Below are 14,230 nucleotides of genomic sequence, written 5' to 3' on the forward strand. Positions count from 1 at the left end.
TAACTTGATGTGTTTAGGCTAAAGGCATTACCATGAACAGTTATGGAATATTTTAAATATATTTATAGGTTAGTTGGAAAGATGGATAACTTGTAGTAGTGTGTTGGGTATTCTGTTCTGGTACATGATGTATTTTTTGTGTTTGGAAATGCATGCTGAAAACTACATGAATTATTTTTGGACAATCCACAGAGTGAGTTAAAAAACAGGTTTACTAAACCAGGTACCTGAAGACCAAAGTAAATACTATGAATACTAACTTCCTTTAATTTTTTTGTTATATAATTTTTAACAAAAGTAATAAAAATGTGAAACTGTAAGACCAAGTCTTTATTCTCTGCATGAAAATCACTTTTCACTCAGATTGATCTGGTGAAGTCTTTGTAAATTCACAAATACAAATGTAATACAAGTGCCCTTATCTTTTTGTGTGTGTGTGTGTGTACAAGATACTTTTAACGGGTACTAAAAGCTTCCCATATTTTGTGAAGATATGAATTGTACTAAACATTTCTCTGTGGCTTCACAGAAATGGGGTTGGTTCTGGCGACTGGTACCGTTGTTAGATGGTTATGGAAAACAGTTGTGCTAAGTATGTAGTTTGAAAGAGCAGCAAGGCACTTTCGTGATAACACAACCTCGTCTCGTAATGTTGAAACCAGTGTATCATTCATAGCATCAGTCTATCTGAACATTGAACTGTTCAGAAATGTGTGCTGACAGTAAATAAAAAAGTCTCAAAGTTTAATGTCATAATAGTTATTAAGAGTATTGTTATACATTTTTGTTTTAAAACTAACGTACAAGATATAAATAAAAGTAAATATTGCCTTATTTAATTGTTTCAAGGAATTACTGATAAAATAGACATTTCTGACAGTGAATAGCTGGAATATAAAAACAGAAAAACAAAGATTTTTGTTGGTTTTAGATAGTAGAAGAAGCGAAGCGAAGCCTCCATGATGCTCTCTGTGTTATCAGAAATCTTGTGAAAGATAATCATGTGGTCTATGGGGGTGGTGCTGCTGAGGTTGCCTGTGCTTTGGCTGTTAGTGAACAAGCAGACAAGGTAAGGTGGATATGTGTTACATGTAATAGAATTCTCTTTACTCTGGTTCTCAGAATTATAAATTGTAATCAAAGTTGTTGTTGTACAGAAAAGTCCAAGTATATATAAGGCTTTAACTGGTTTTATGTATCAGAAAATGTAAGGTATAAATTGCTGTCTCTTAACCATGTGGTTAATAATGTGTAATGACACTCTGTGAACAGAACTTTATATCCTTGTTCAAAACTCTGATGTATTTCAATAATTTTGTGCCACACAGTTGCACAGAACAATCGTTGAAATGTTGTAGTGTGGTGATTTTATTAACTTGGTAAACAATTCAAAGTTTTTTGGTGTCATTATGTATTCAAAGTCATCATGGTGTCAGTAAACTTCTAAGCTGTGGGTGATGTATATTGTCTTATGTCTACCATTACAAAGGCAATATGTATATCTCTGAGATTGCTAGAAATGGTACAAGCTCAGTTATGGTTTTCCATTTCATTGATTGAATTTACAGAAGAAAATGTATCAATAAAATAGCAAGCAATGTATATATATTTTAATGGATATAAAAGTTAAAATTTATATTTCAGGCTGATAAAAATAAGTTAGAATTTAACGTATGCTTTTATTTCAATATCTATAAGTTGTATGAAAGAAAGTAGTACTTAGTTTCAGTTGATGAGTAGGTAGTTTACAGTCTTGGATATTTACATCTTAGTATATCATAAATTTTGCACCCTGACAATATAAGGACTTTTATATCATTATTGCCTAAGGACATTTAATTTGAAGAAACTTTATGGCCTCACATCACTACAAATTAGAGTATTTCAAGACGTGATTGATAATGTAATTTCCTACAATCATAAGTGACACAGGATCTGTGGAAATGAAAATATGGCATTAAGTTGTTGAAGGAGGGGTGACAGTAAAAGTACAGCCTGTAATTGTGTTTAAGAACACAAAAGAAATAACAGGTGCAACTAAGTTGATTACCTACTACTGAACTTTTTTATATGGACTTTAAAAAGTGATTCATAACAAATTTTTAGATCTTTCACATTCAGCACAGAAGTTCATGTATCAACCCAAACTTTCCATAACAGACTTAAGCCTATTTTGTGTTCACAGAAAGTATGTATTAAGGTGTCTTTGACCCAGATATATAACAAGACAGTTGGGATTCAGTTTAAAACTAGCTATCTTTGATTATTCAAGACTGGATAACAGAGTTCTTTATAGATTAGTCCTGGACTTTTCTTAATCTCACAAACCATCTTATCAACTTGAGAATGGCCTTTGCAGCATTAAAATGTTAAAGATAGCTAAACATTCATTATGGTTTTTATTCCATTATCTTCTTGAGGAATGTCAGCATTTGCAGCCATGTTTTTTCAAGGTGGCTTTTTAAAAACTGCAATACAGGGATGTGTTAGGCCTTTACAAGAGGCTGTATTAGTAGTAAGTTTGTCATTGTGGGCAACTGTTGCCCACATCCTGTTTGAAACATTAAAGACATCTTTTGAAAGGAGACTACATTTCTCTGTAGGGTGGCACACAGAGTCTAAATATGAAGCTTGTCAGAGTACATCCAAATGCTATTTTGGTTTATTTTATACAACACAACTCTATGAGCTGGGAGTTAATCTTTGCATGGAATTGGACTGCTTGTTACAAATCTTTATATTGAATGTTGTTAGGAACATGTGTAGACAATGCTAGGTAGGTGGTGGTGAATGCTTCTGCAAGACAGTGGCTGTTACTTAGATTTATTTTCTTATTAAATTTCAGGAAAATTTTCATGTAACTAAAATGTCCCAGTTTGAATGGTATCCTCTTCCATGTTTTTGTTATTCAAAGACACTGTACCAAAAGATGCAATTATAAGTTGGTTATCTACTACTGATTTTCTCTTTAGTGATAAATAACGGATTTTGAGTGGTACGTTTTCTTGTAGTCACACATACTGTAGTTTTGTCTACTGTGACTGACACACCAACTGTAAAACTGTACTTTGAAATATTACTATCTGTCAGAATAGTAATTTGACGGTATTTGAAAAACTTAAATGCTGACTATAGTGTGAATTTTGCCACTGAAAATGTTAATTAATCGAGTGAGCTTTTGACAGACCTGCTTACAATTGACCAGTAAGATAATGTAAGAAAAGATTCTTGTTGGAGCATTTGCATTTGTCTTGTGAAGATAATAATATCATTGGAAAAACAGAATGTCCAGCATCATCTTAAACTTAATATTAACTAAAAAAAAATGTATTTAGGTCTGTTTTTATCAAATATAATGTATTCAATGAATTAATTTTGACATGTTAATTTGAGATATATAACCTTGTTATTTTTCTGTACTTTTTTGTATTGGTATAGTGTATGTGCATCAAAAGTTACATGATTGTTGGTGTAGTACATGTATTAAACACTGGGGAAGTGTCTTAACCTTCACGTGTAGGTGGGTTTATTAATTGTCTTAAATCAACAGGTTGTATATGATTCAACAAACCATTATATCATAAGTTTCATAAAAAAAAATTTAATGATTTATGTAATAAATATTTTTCATGAAATGAGGTTTATATGAATTAAAACAATCTTCAAAAAAAAAGTTTGTGTGTCTATGAAAACCTTAAATTAAAAAGTGGTGCTTGAGTAGCTTGGAAACAATAGCTTTAAAATATTCACGACAAGAGAGAACATCTTCTTGCAGATCTCATCGTTAGAACAGTATGCTTTCCGAGCTTTTGCTGATGCTTTAGAGAGTATCCCACTGGCATTAGCAGAAAATGCTGGTCAACCTCCAATCCTCACTTTAACTGAGGTAAAGGCAAGGCAGGTCAAAGAAAATAATCCTTGGCTTGGTATTGACTGTTTGAACAAAGGAACTAATGGTAAGCAACATTAGGTGTTTCTTTGTGCATGTTTGAGATTTAAATATAACATTTTATTTGTAGACCTTTCTTTTCAACCTCAGGAAAATTCATAATCCTTTTAATTATTTTTTGATGTTCAGACTTCATGAAGTCGCGTCCTACTACAAGATGTAACTGTTTTGTTTTTTTTAGGACCAAGCTTGGCTACTTGGTTATTTTAACTGAAGTACAAAAGTAACATTATGTAGGTTTGTTGCAGTGATGAAAAAGTTCCCAACAGTTAGATACAGGGTGACACTGAATGTTTTAGTGTAATCTTGTATTTCTATCAAACCTTTACCATATTTCCACTGGTAAATAAAAGGAACACCAATGCAACAATTGTTAATTTTCAAAATGTTGGAAACCTATACTAGTGCTGGTGATCAATTTAAATATAACACAATGTTTGATTTATGGAAAATGGAAATTATTTTTTGTGTATTTAAGTATTTTTTTAACAATTAAGATTTTTCTCCTATTTGTGTGGAATATCATGTTTGACTCATTGATTCATGACTACTTCTGTAACTTTTTAATCTCAAATTATGACTGTTGTACATAACATTATAAAATTATAAATACAATAGGGTTAGCTGCACTGTTATTACATGTTTAAAAAAAAATAAAAGCATATTCTTGCATTTTAACTGGTTTTACCGACCATCAACTACAGATTGAGTGAAGAAAGTTTGATTGTTAATAGTAGAATATACTATCACAGTATGTGGTTTTGGTACTTGTTGGTAATGAAAAAATAACAGTTGCACATCAAAATAACTAGCATATTTTTAGCCATTCATAAAATTAAATGTTACACCACAGTTTAAAAATTTTTAACTTTGCACATATATAAAACATTGTCAGGAGTCACATCCAGTAAGGGTTACTTCAGTCAAAAAGCACTACATAATTTAGCTTAGGATGTTGGATAAGTGTTTTATATTGACTAAGAAAAATGTAGTCTTTTCGTGAACTTCGATTATCTTGGTGCCTTTCTTTTGTTTTAAATACTTTGTTAAAATTTCTCATGTAAAGTAAGCTCAGCATTACGTTGATTATTACATATTATACTTTCCATTTGTTTACCCATGCATTTGTTGACATTACAGACATGAAAGAACAGAATGTCATAGAAACCCTTACCAGCAAGAAGCAACAGATAAGCTTAGCTACTCAACTTGTCAGGATGATTCTCAAAATCGATGACATACGTTCACCAGATAACTTAAACATGTAATTGATGTTTTTGTTCTCTTTCTCATTAAGAATAAATCCTTTGGCCTGCTATATACATGTTATAGATTGAATTCTCTTTGCTGTAATGGAATATTTCCAGTAATTTAATTTTTTTTTTTTGACATAATGTCAGTCTGTTACCCTTCAAAGCATATTATGTTGGTTTTATTTTTTGTACTTCAGAAATACATTTGGCTACTAACACCAATACCTTGTCAGTTATTTTTGTTGTATTTGTCACTATAAAATAACACAATTTCCAAGAATATGGTTATATTTGTGATTTTGTGATGTCACGTGGACATGGCAAATCCCCTGATCATCACATTGAAATTTTTCTAATGGGATATTATACTTATTTTATAATACAGCATATCTCAACATACGTATATGTACATGTTTCTTAAATGGAAGAACAGCTGAAAGTGAAAGAAACATTGCTCATGCTTTACAACAGTGGAACAACTGATAGCTTGAATTGGTTTATAACTGTAGAAGTATTGCCCTTTCAGTATACATAGATAAAAATTCACTTAATACAACTTCCTTAGTGACATTCAAATTGTAATTAAACTACATAATTTTGTGCATGTGTGTGTACACAAATAAACTTCAAATCAAAATGTAATTCATAAATCAAATTTTAATTTATTTAAATGGGGATATTTGAATACATTTTCAGTTAGTTTTTATGGTACAAAATTTATTTACTCCAACTTGTCCATTTTCTGTTTTTTGTCATTCTTTGATGTATTTAACATAATTACATGTTTATAATATAATTGATTTGTTTCTCTTCTAAAGATAAAATATATATTAGTTTCACTTTTGTAAGTGGTACTTTAATAGACTTGAGAGTGATGTATAAATTTATATTCATATCTACTTGACAACCTTATAAGTCGAGCTGTGCAAATAAGAGTGGTTTTCGAGAAATATTTCTACATTGTCAAGTGTCTGAACTTGAAATTTATTAAGTTTTGTGGCAAGGGCAGCGAAATTTGAGATGAAGGCAAATACAAGTAGGTGTAACTTTTCTTTAAAATTCCTAATGAATATTTCACTAAATTTTTACAAATGTTTTACCTTGGTGAAAAAGCATCAATGCTGATTTATTGTAGTGCCTTTTGTTGGGTCGAAAAAATTGTTTTTGACAGTTTCAGTTCTTGATGTTTATTATACAATATATTATCCCTGATTTAATCTATAATTGTTGAAATGTTCTAAAATTTTGTTGCAATTACGAATATTTTATTTTATTTTATTATTAATATACCCGACAGAAGTGGAACTTGAATGCGAGACTTCCACATGACAGTCAAGCACTGTACTGTCGGGACATCTGGTCTTTGTAATTAAACATTAACAAATAATTCAGATATGTCATTTAAACCATCACATTATTGTAGGTTTTCTTAATATTGTAACATGTCATACTGATTATAATGAGCTTAATTTTAAAAATCCCCACTATACTAGGATTTGAATTTGAGACTTGCACAACCACCAAACAAATTTGAGTGATAACAAAGAGAGCATATTACTAAGCAAAGTCTAATTTGTATAGCCTCCAATCTTTATTTATAAAGATATAAACCATAAAGTCAAATCCACGTGCCACATTCTCTCGCAGAATGTCAGTAATGCACTTTGACATTTACTATTACACCATTTACAACTAGTAGTAATACAAAGTTTTGATTTACTAGATGATGTGTAATCCTAGCTTGTTGTCATGACAGGTTTTGAAATACTTAACTTCCAGATTTAAATTTACTGTTGTTGAGTTCAGGCTGGCCATGTAAAGAAATTAATTCAAGGCACTTAGTCAAACACCCAGGATTGTATGCTGTGTGCATGTTGTTATTGCATTCTGAAGTATATATTTGAAATACACACAATTTTATATTTTACCACTACTGTTATTACAAGAAAATTTCAGTGGTGCTAACAGTAATGAAACAAGATCCAATGTGTTATATTTCTTGCTTTTTATTTTTTGTTATAAAAGTAATTAAAACAAGTAACAATTAGAAAGTTAATTAGAAATAGTAATAATAAAACTTGTTTATGTTTGCTCCCAGCTAGCTTGTATGCTATTCATTCAATAATTTAACTTGAGCTATGGTATTTGTAAAGTAATTTGCAAACTTGTGTAGCAGTATTCTAAGTTAGATACAGTTCAAAGGGCAATAGAATTAAGTGTAAGTAGATAGACTATTAACATGCCTTAAAATATTTAGAGTAAACAATTTTAACGTTTATATTATAATTTGCAGTACTTAAAACCAAAAAGTAATTTTTATGATTATTACAGGATCATTCAAATAGACAAGTCCATATAGTACAAGGTTAGAGAATAAAATGGGTAAATTATGTTTTAAGAAAACAACTCTTGTTGTTCATGTAAGAAGTTACAGAAGTGAGATTTTAAGATAAATTAATTTTAAGATAAATATTACTGGACTCTGACTAGTCAGTGTCAGAAGTTGCATCCTGACTCCATATATTCACAAACAAATCTTATATTTTTGTGTACAAAAGACCTGTAGTGTCTACTACAAGCCAAATTTTGTGAAGATACTTTCTATATTAAAGTTGTAGTGTGTACACTGTCATGGTCACTTGGTAGTTACGAGGTCAGTCAGAATGATCAATCCACAAAATGTATTATACTTAGTAATGCCATCAATGAATAAGAATGATTTACAAGCATCATGATTATCACAGAAGTGTTCTATGACATCACAAACATAATCAGTAATCAGCTTGTATCTAGTGATATTTTAAATTGTATGTAGACTTATCTGAGAGCATGTGTGTAAGCTGTTTTGATCTCTCTTTGGGAAAAATCAAGTTCGTCATTGCTTTTGTGCCCATAGAGCTTCTGAACTTTTGAGATATAGTAACAATATTTTTGAAGCTATATGAATATTGTCTTGCTAAAAAAGTTAACATTTGACCTGCAAAATAATATCGGACAAAATGATGCAGTAAATACTCTTCAGTTAGTCATTAGGGATTCAGCAGTAAAATGTTTTATTTTAGTTACAATTTACAAAATAAAAATCCTCTCTCTTTAATGATATCCCTTGCATGTGAAAACAGGTTTATTTTGTTGTTTCTAACTTAAAAAAACCCCCTTGGTGTGAGCGTTAATCACTTGAAGTCCATAACTGGAATTTGAACAAGCACAGAATATTAACACACAATCCCTGTATTAATTGTTTTTGCTGCTCACAATCCTAGAAGAAAGAAAATGGTAGAATTACAGAGACACAAGTTGTGAGTAATGGAGTGTCATTCTTTTTATCAGAATAAATTGGCATTTATGAGAGTTTAGTATGTATTTAAAGAATTTTTATATGTATTCTACATTTGGAATGTTGCTGAAAGTTATCTCTCTTGAACTTATTTAAAATATTTTAGTTCATAGATGAATTTTCTTTGAAATCTTACACTGTGCAAGTACATTTTCTTAGTTTCTTCAGTAATTTTCCAGAATAATGTAAAATCATCTTCTTTGGTTCTTTCTGCCTCATTTAACTGTGATTTGAGTCATTTATTTTGTAAGTGATGTGACCTAAGGAGAGAGGTCTATCTCAAACTAAGTAAACTAAACAAGTACCGAGGTCAACCTTGTTTCTTCATTTATTCATAGTGTAACTGAAGACTTGGTTATATGTGGAATTGTTTAAATGTATTCTGTAGGTTGTAAGACTATTATCAGTTGTCTTCAGTGTTTCATAAATTTAAAATTATCTACTTGACACTGATGGAAACTATTTTACAAGATGGTGTAAAATCATTTTAGAAAGTTTAATACAGGATTTAAACCTTGAAAGAAAGGTAACTTGGGTAGGAAATTAAGATTTAGCACTGGAATCACACTGTTCATTATTTAAAGACTGGTATTTAGGGACTAGATTTAAAAGTTCATTAGTGAATACTAGGTATTCTGTTGCTTTTATTGGCCAACTTGTTAAGGATCACAGCACTTAACCACCATTTAGTTCAACATGAGACTTTAATTGATGTGTTTGATTCAGTTTCATATTTGAAAAAGCATGCCATCATTAATAATCTTGGAATTCTATATTAAATAGTTTTGATATTCTGATACTAATTGTAGTTGATTGCTTACTACTAATTTCTGTTTGGTATATAGTACGAGTACAAAAATCCGAGGGTCACATGTTTGAATCCCCTTCCCATCAAATATGCTTGCCATTTCAGCCATGGGAGTGTTATAATGTGATAGTCAGTCTCACTATTCATTGATAAGAGTAGTAGCAGTGGGTGGTGATGACTAGTCTTCCCTCTAGTCTTACATTTGTAAATTAGGGACGGCTAGTGCAGATAGCCCTCGTGTAGCTTTGCTCAAAATTCAAAACAAACCACACAAAAGATCTGCAGTTATAAAGAACTTGTATATTACAATTTAGTATACTTACTGAAACATTAATTCTGTACTACACTCCATCACCTGCCTGTTATTATGTTTACGACTGCTGTAAATTCTGGAAGGTTTAGGCCTATATATTTTATTTGGTCCAGTTCATTTAAACGTTTTGTTTTCTTCGTAATTTCAACAACTTCCTGGGCCTTTTCTTTCAATCTGAATGAAAATAATATAGTGGTTTTGTATTTTTTAAAATCACGAGGTCATCCTTCCTAAAGAAGAAAAGATACTTTGCAGTTAAGTTTTACTACAAAATTTTCCACATGATTAAAACATGCAGGGACATACAAATTTCATAGGTGTTTAATAATAATTCCAAAGTTCATAAATATTCTTTTGTTATAATAACTATTGTGATGTAAGAAAGGTAATAGAAGAACAGGGTGATTTTTTTTTTTTATTTTGAGTAAATCCTGATTTGTTTACTGAAACAAATTTAAGCTACATATCACAGATCTGCTCTAGAGTTGTGGAATCAATACGTACAACCTGCCGATCTCCACTTATGGCTTCAGCCTTGTTTTGTTTTCATGACAGTTAACACGTGAAAGTGATGTGCTGTTTTCATCAAGGTCGTTCCCTTCATTTGTCCTGGAACGACAAATATTAGTTGGTTTTAATAACAGTATAACAAAAACGTTACTTTTTGTTTCTTAAAAGTATTTTAAAATCTTAACTGATAACAAGCCATGTTAATTTACTGGGAGATATGGTAAGACTAGTCAACTTTGGTTTTGTGAAAGTACACCAACCCTGAAAAACGTGGATTGTAAGGAACGGATAATACGAGCTATGAATTTGATATATTTTTGCACAGTTGAATACTATTAGTCAAATGGCAAGTTCATGTGTCAAATATTTAATGTTAAAAATACTACTTATCTAGTTAGATAGTTAGACCTGCCATTAATTGCTATAAGATACTTCAGCTTTTTATATTTGTTGTATTCGGGAAAGGTCGAAATTCTTTGTAATGGAATATTCGATACATAATGAATTGATGAATTTTATGTCAAAAGAAAATAACCAATCTGGATTTCTCACAAAGGCAATCAGCACTAACTGCCTTAAATGTTAAGTTAATGGGATAAAAGAAAGGTAACTAATTTACACTACCTATCGTGACGGACCGAATATAGGGATTTTACCGTCACACTTGTATTGCGCCCACAGCTTCAAGTGCAGAGTGCAATTTTTGGCTATGGTAACGGGACACGAACCATAGTATCTCAACTCCACAAACTGGCTAGATAGCAATTGGGCCCTGAGAACCAGATTGATTTCTGGTGTTTAAAAATATAAAACTTCAATTTTGTTCATAGTGACAAACAATGCGAAGATGTTAATAAAATGTACAAATATAGTTTTGGTTTTGCTTCATCACGTAGGAACTCTGAAAAATAGACAGTATTTAATTGCGTTTATGTTTGTAATACACTATTAAGTTCAACATAATTGAAAGTGTTTTGCTCCTGATTTTCGTTTGTATTCAATGTCCGGTGCATCACGTTGCAGTGTCCAACAGCAGTCAGCAAGCATTGACGGATTCCAGTTGCCCTGATATCGTTTTTTCATTGTAGCAATGTGCTGGTGAAACCTTTCATCGTGTTCGTCACTGACAGCACCGAGATTTACGGGGAAGAAGTCCAAGTGTGAGTGGAGGAAATGAATTTTGAGTGACGTGTTGCACTTCATTGTTTTGTGTGATTTGAGAAGTTTTTCTACCAGTTGAATGTAATGTGGGGCTCTGTAATTGCCAAGAAAATTGTCAACAACGTCTTTGAAGGCTTTCCAGACAATCTTTTCCAGCCCAACTAACAGATCTTCGAACAGCTTATTACTCATAACATGTCTGATTTAAGGGCCAATAAAAATGCCCTCTTTGATCTTGGCCTCAGTTATTCTTGGGAACACCTGTCTTAAGTAACGAAAACCTTCGCCTTTTTTGTTTATTGCTTTCACGAAATTCTTCATAAGTCCCAATTTTATGTGAAGAGGAGGCAAAAAAAATCTTTGCCGGGTCGACAAGCGGTTCATGCACCACGTTTTTCTGTCCTGGAAGTAACTTTTTACGGAGTGACCAGCTCTCTCTAGAACAGTGGTACACAAAGTCCGGCCTGCGATGTCCAACGGGAAAGACAAACATAGAGAGTTCGCGCCTGCGCGAAGATTAAGCGCTATAAAAGAATATCCATTAGATTAGATACTGGATGGTTCCGTATTTGTGTCGTGCAATAAAGAAATTTTAATAAGCAAATCTTGTTAATGCATAGGCATTTAACCATTGGCGCAATGACGTAATAGTTCTGTAATTACGAAATCTCACGCGTTCCAATTGTTCTTCGAGATTTACTCACGAGCCTTATTTTGATATTATTTCGTAACAAAAAATGGCAGCTAATCTTAAAAGAAAAGTTAACGACGAAAACCGGTAGTTTCATGATGATTGGATTGCGCAATACTGTTTTGTTCAACAACAAAAGAACGCGATTTGTCTGCTGTATCATTCAATTGTAGCAGTGTCGAAGGTATCCGATATAAAGCGTTATTATGAGTCGCAGTATAAAGATTTCCACAACGTTGTAGGTGATGAATGAACAGCTCGAATTGAATCTCTGCGGCGGTCGCTGAATCACCAGCAGAACGTTTTCTCAAAGCAGTCAGCAGATTTAGGTGCAGCATGTAAGGTCAGTTACCATATTTCGTTGATGATAACGAAATCTGGCCGACCGTTCACTAATGGTGAATTTGTCAAGCAATGTATGATTACTGCATCAGAAAAGTTGTGTCCGGAAGCAGTTCGCAAGCTACAGACGGTGGCTTTGAATCCTATGACAGTTCAATGAAGAATTTCACATCTCTCAGCAGATGTGACAAGGCAGCCTGCAAATAAAGCAGCCAACTTTGTCTATTTTTCTTTAGCAGCAGACGAGTCGACTGACATCAGTTCAACACCACAGCTACTAGTTTTTGTTCGTGGTGTGTCGTCATCGTTTGATATCACAGAGGAATTTCACGAAACTGGTAAGTGTGACAACTGATAGAGCACCAGTCATGACCGGAGAAAGTAGCGGGCTGGTAGCACTGTTGATGAAGCATCGAGGAAAGCAGAACAGACAGTTGGTGAAGCTGCACTGTATTATTCACCAACAGAACCTGTGCAGTGAAGAACTTGGTTTTCAGGTACTGATGGCATTAGTGACGAAAACCATTAATTTAATCAAATCACGAGGGCTCGATCACTGCCAGTTTCGAAGTCTTCTTGAAGAAATTGATTCAGACTATGGTGACCTTGTGTATCACTGTAAAGTAAGCTGGCTGAGTCGAGGGAAGATGCTCAGAAGGTTCTGGGAGTTGATTGGTGAGGTGATAGAATTCTTCAGAAGTAAGAACAAAGACACAGAAGTGATTTCCATGCCATGACTGATCCAGCATGGCAAGCTGATTTGACCTTTCTTGTCGACATCATCTGAATTTGAAGTTGCAAGGCAAAAAATCAGCTTGCAAATCATGTCTCAGCTTTCAGAACAAAGTTGCAGTTATTCTGGCAGCAAGCAACATCAGGCAACTTCGTGCACTTTTCAGTCACATTTACAGAAGAATCAGGACATTGATACACAAGTTTATGTTGGGAAGCTATGATTCAATCCTTCAACTCACGGTTACATGACTTTGACCAATGTTGATTGTTGATGAAACTTTTTGCTCATCCGTTCAGTGTGTCAGTGGATGACTTGTCAACAGAATATCAGCTCGAACTTACTGATCTCCAGGCATCTGATGAACTGCGTGCTATTTACCGAGAAAACAGTTTGCTTGACCTACAAAACGTTGGCCGATACATTTGCTAATCTGAAAGAGAACAAACGCACTTGTCCACACCAGCGTGTTTGGCAGCACTTACTGCTGTGAACAGGCTTTCTCGCATATGACACTGAACAAAAACAACACTCGCAATCAGCTGACTGATGATCATCTGGAAGCAGTCTTGCGTCTTCCAACGTCAAACATCAAGCCGGACATTTTCTAAGCTTGTAGATGACTGTATATATAATATATTGCTCAAACGAATTAAAGGAACAAGTGCATATTTCTGTATATTTTTGTCATAATTAAATTTAAGTATGAAAAATATATCCGTTCGTCTACAAGTGTATTTTTTAGTTTGCGAGTGAACTTTGAAGCAACTCAAACGTAACTCATCTCACTCAAGGAGAATACAACTCAAGGTACCCTATATATTGCTGTTACGTGAAACTATGCATTCCTCATTAATCCTCGAAACAAACATCAACATGAATCTTTTGCGGCACGTTTTGTCAGTGTACCCAAGCAGTCAGATGCCACCTGACAGAGACCGAGGTGGCCAGGGCGGCTCAGATGCTGGAGGATGGCCAGACCCAAACAAGGATGTCACCAAGCGTGATCAGTCGACTTTGGCGACGCTACCAGGTCAAGACCGTCATCGCTGCACATACAGCCAGAGAGGGCCGCTCTGTGGGTCAGGTTAGCTACGGCTTGGTCACTGTGAAATTACCTTCAGCATTCCACT

General features: G+C 33.3%; 1 protein-coding gene across 1 annotated transcript in view; it reads left to right on the forward strand.

The window, feature by feature from the left end:
• Positions 1–5,424, forward strand: part of CCT5 (chaperonin containing TCP1 subunit 5) — a 31,159-nt gene extending 25,735 nt beyond the window's left edge. The window contains exons 9-11 of the mRNA XM_076480881.1: positions 932–1,069; positions 3,776–3,956; positions 5,090–5,424. Of these exons, the coding sequence (XP_076336996.1) occupies positions 932–1,069; positions 3,776–3,956; positions 5,090–5,217 (447 nt within the window). The 3' untranslated portion in view covers positions 5,218–5,424. The remainder of the gene's footprint in view (positions 1–931; positions 1,070–3,775; positions 3,957–5,089) is intronic.
• The last annotated feature ends 8,806 nt before the right edge of the window (positions 5,425–14,230 follow it).

The sequence above is a fragment of the Tachypleus tridentatus genome, chromosome 2 (genome assembly GCF_004210375.1).
Source record: "Tachypleus tridentatus isolate NWPU-2018 chromosome 2, ASM421037v1, whole genome shotgun sequence".
Lineage (NCBI taxonomy): Eukaryota > Metazoa > Arthropoda > Merostomata > Xiphosura > Limulidae > Tachypleus > Tachypleus tridentatus.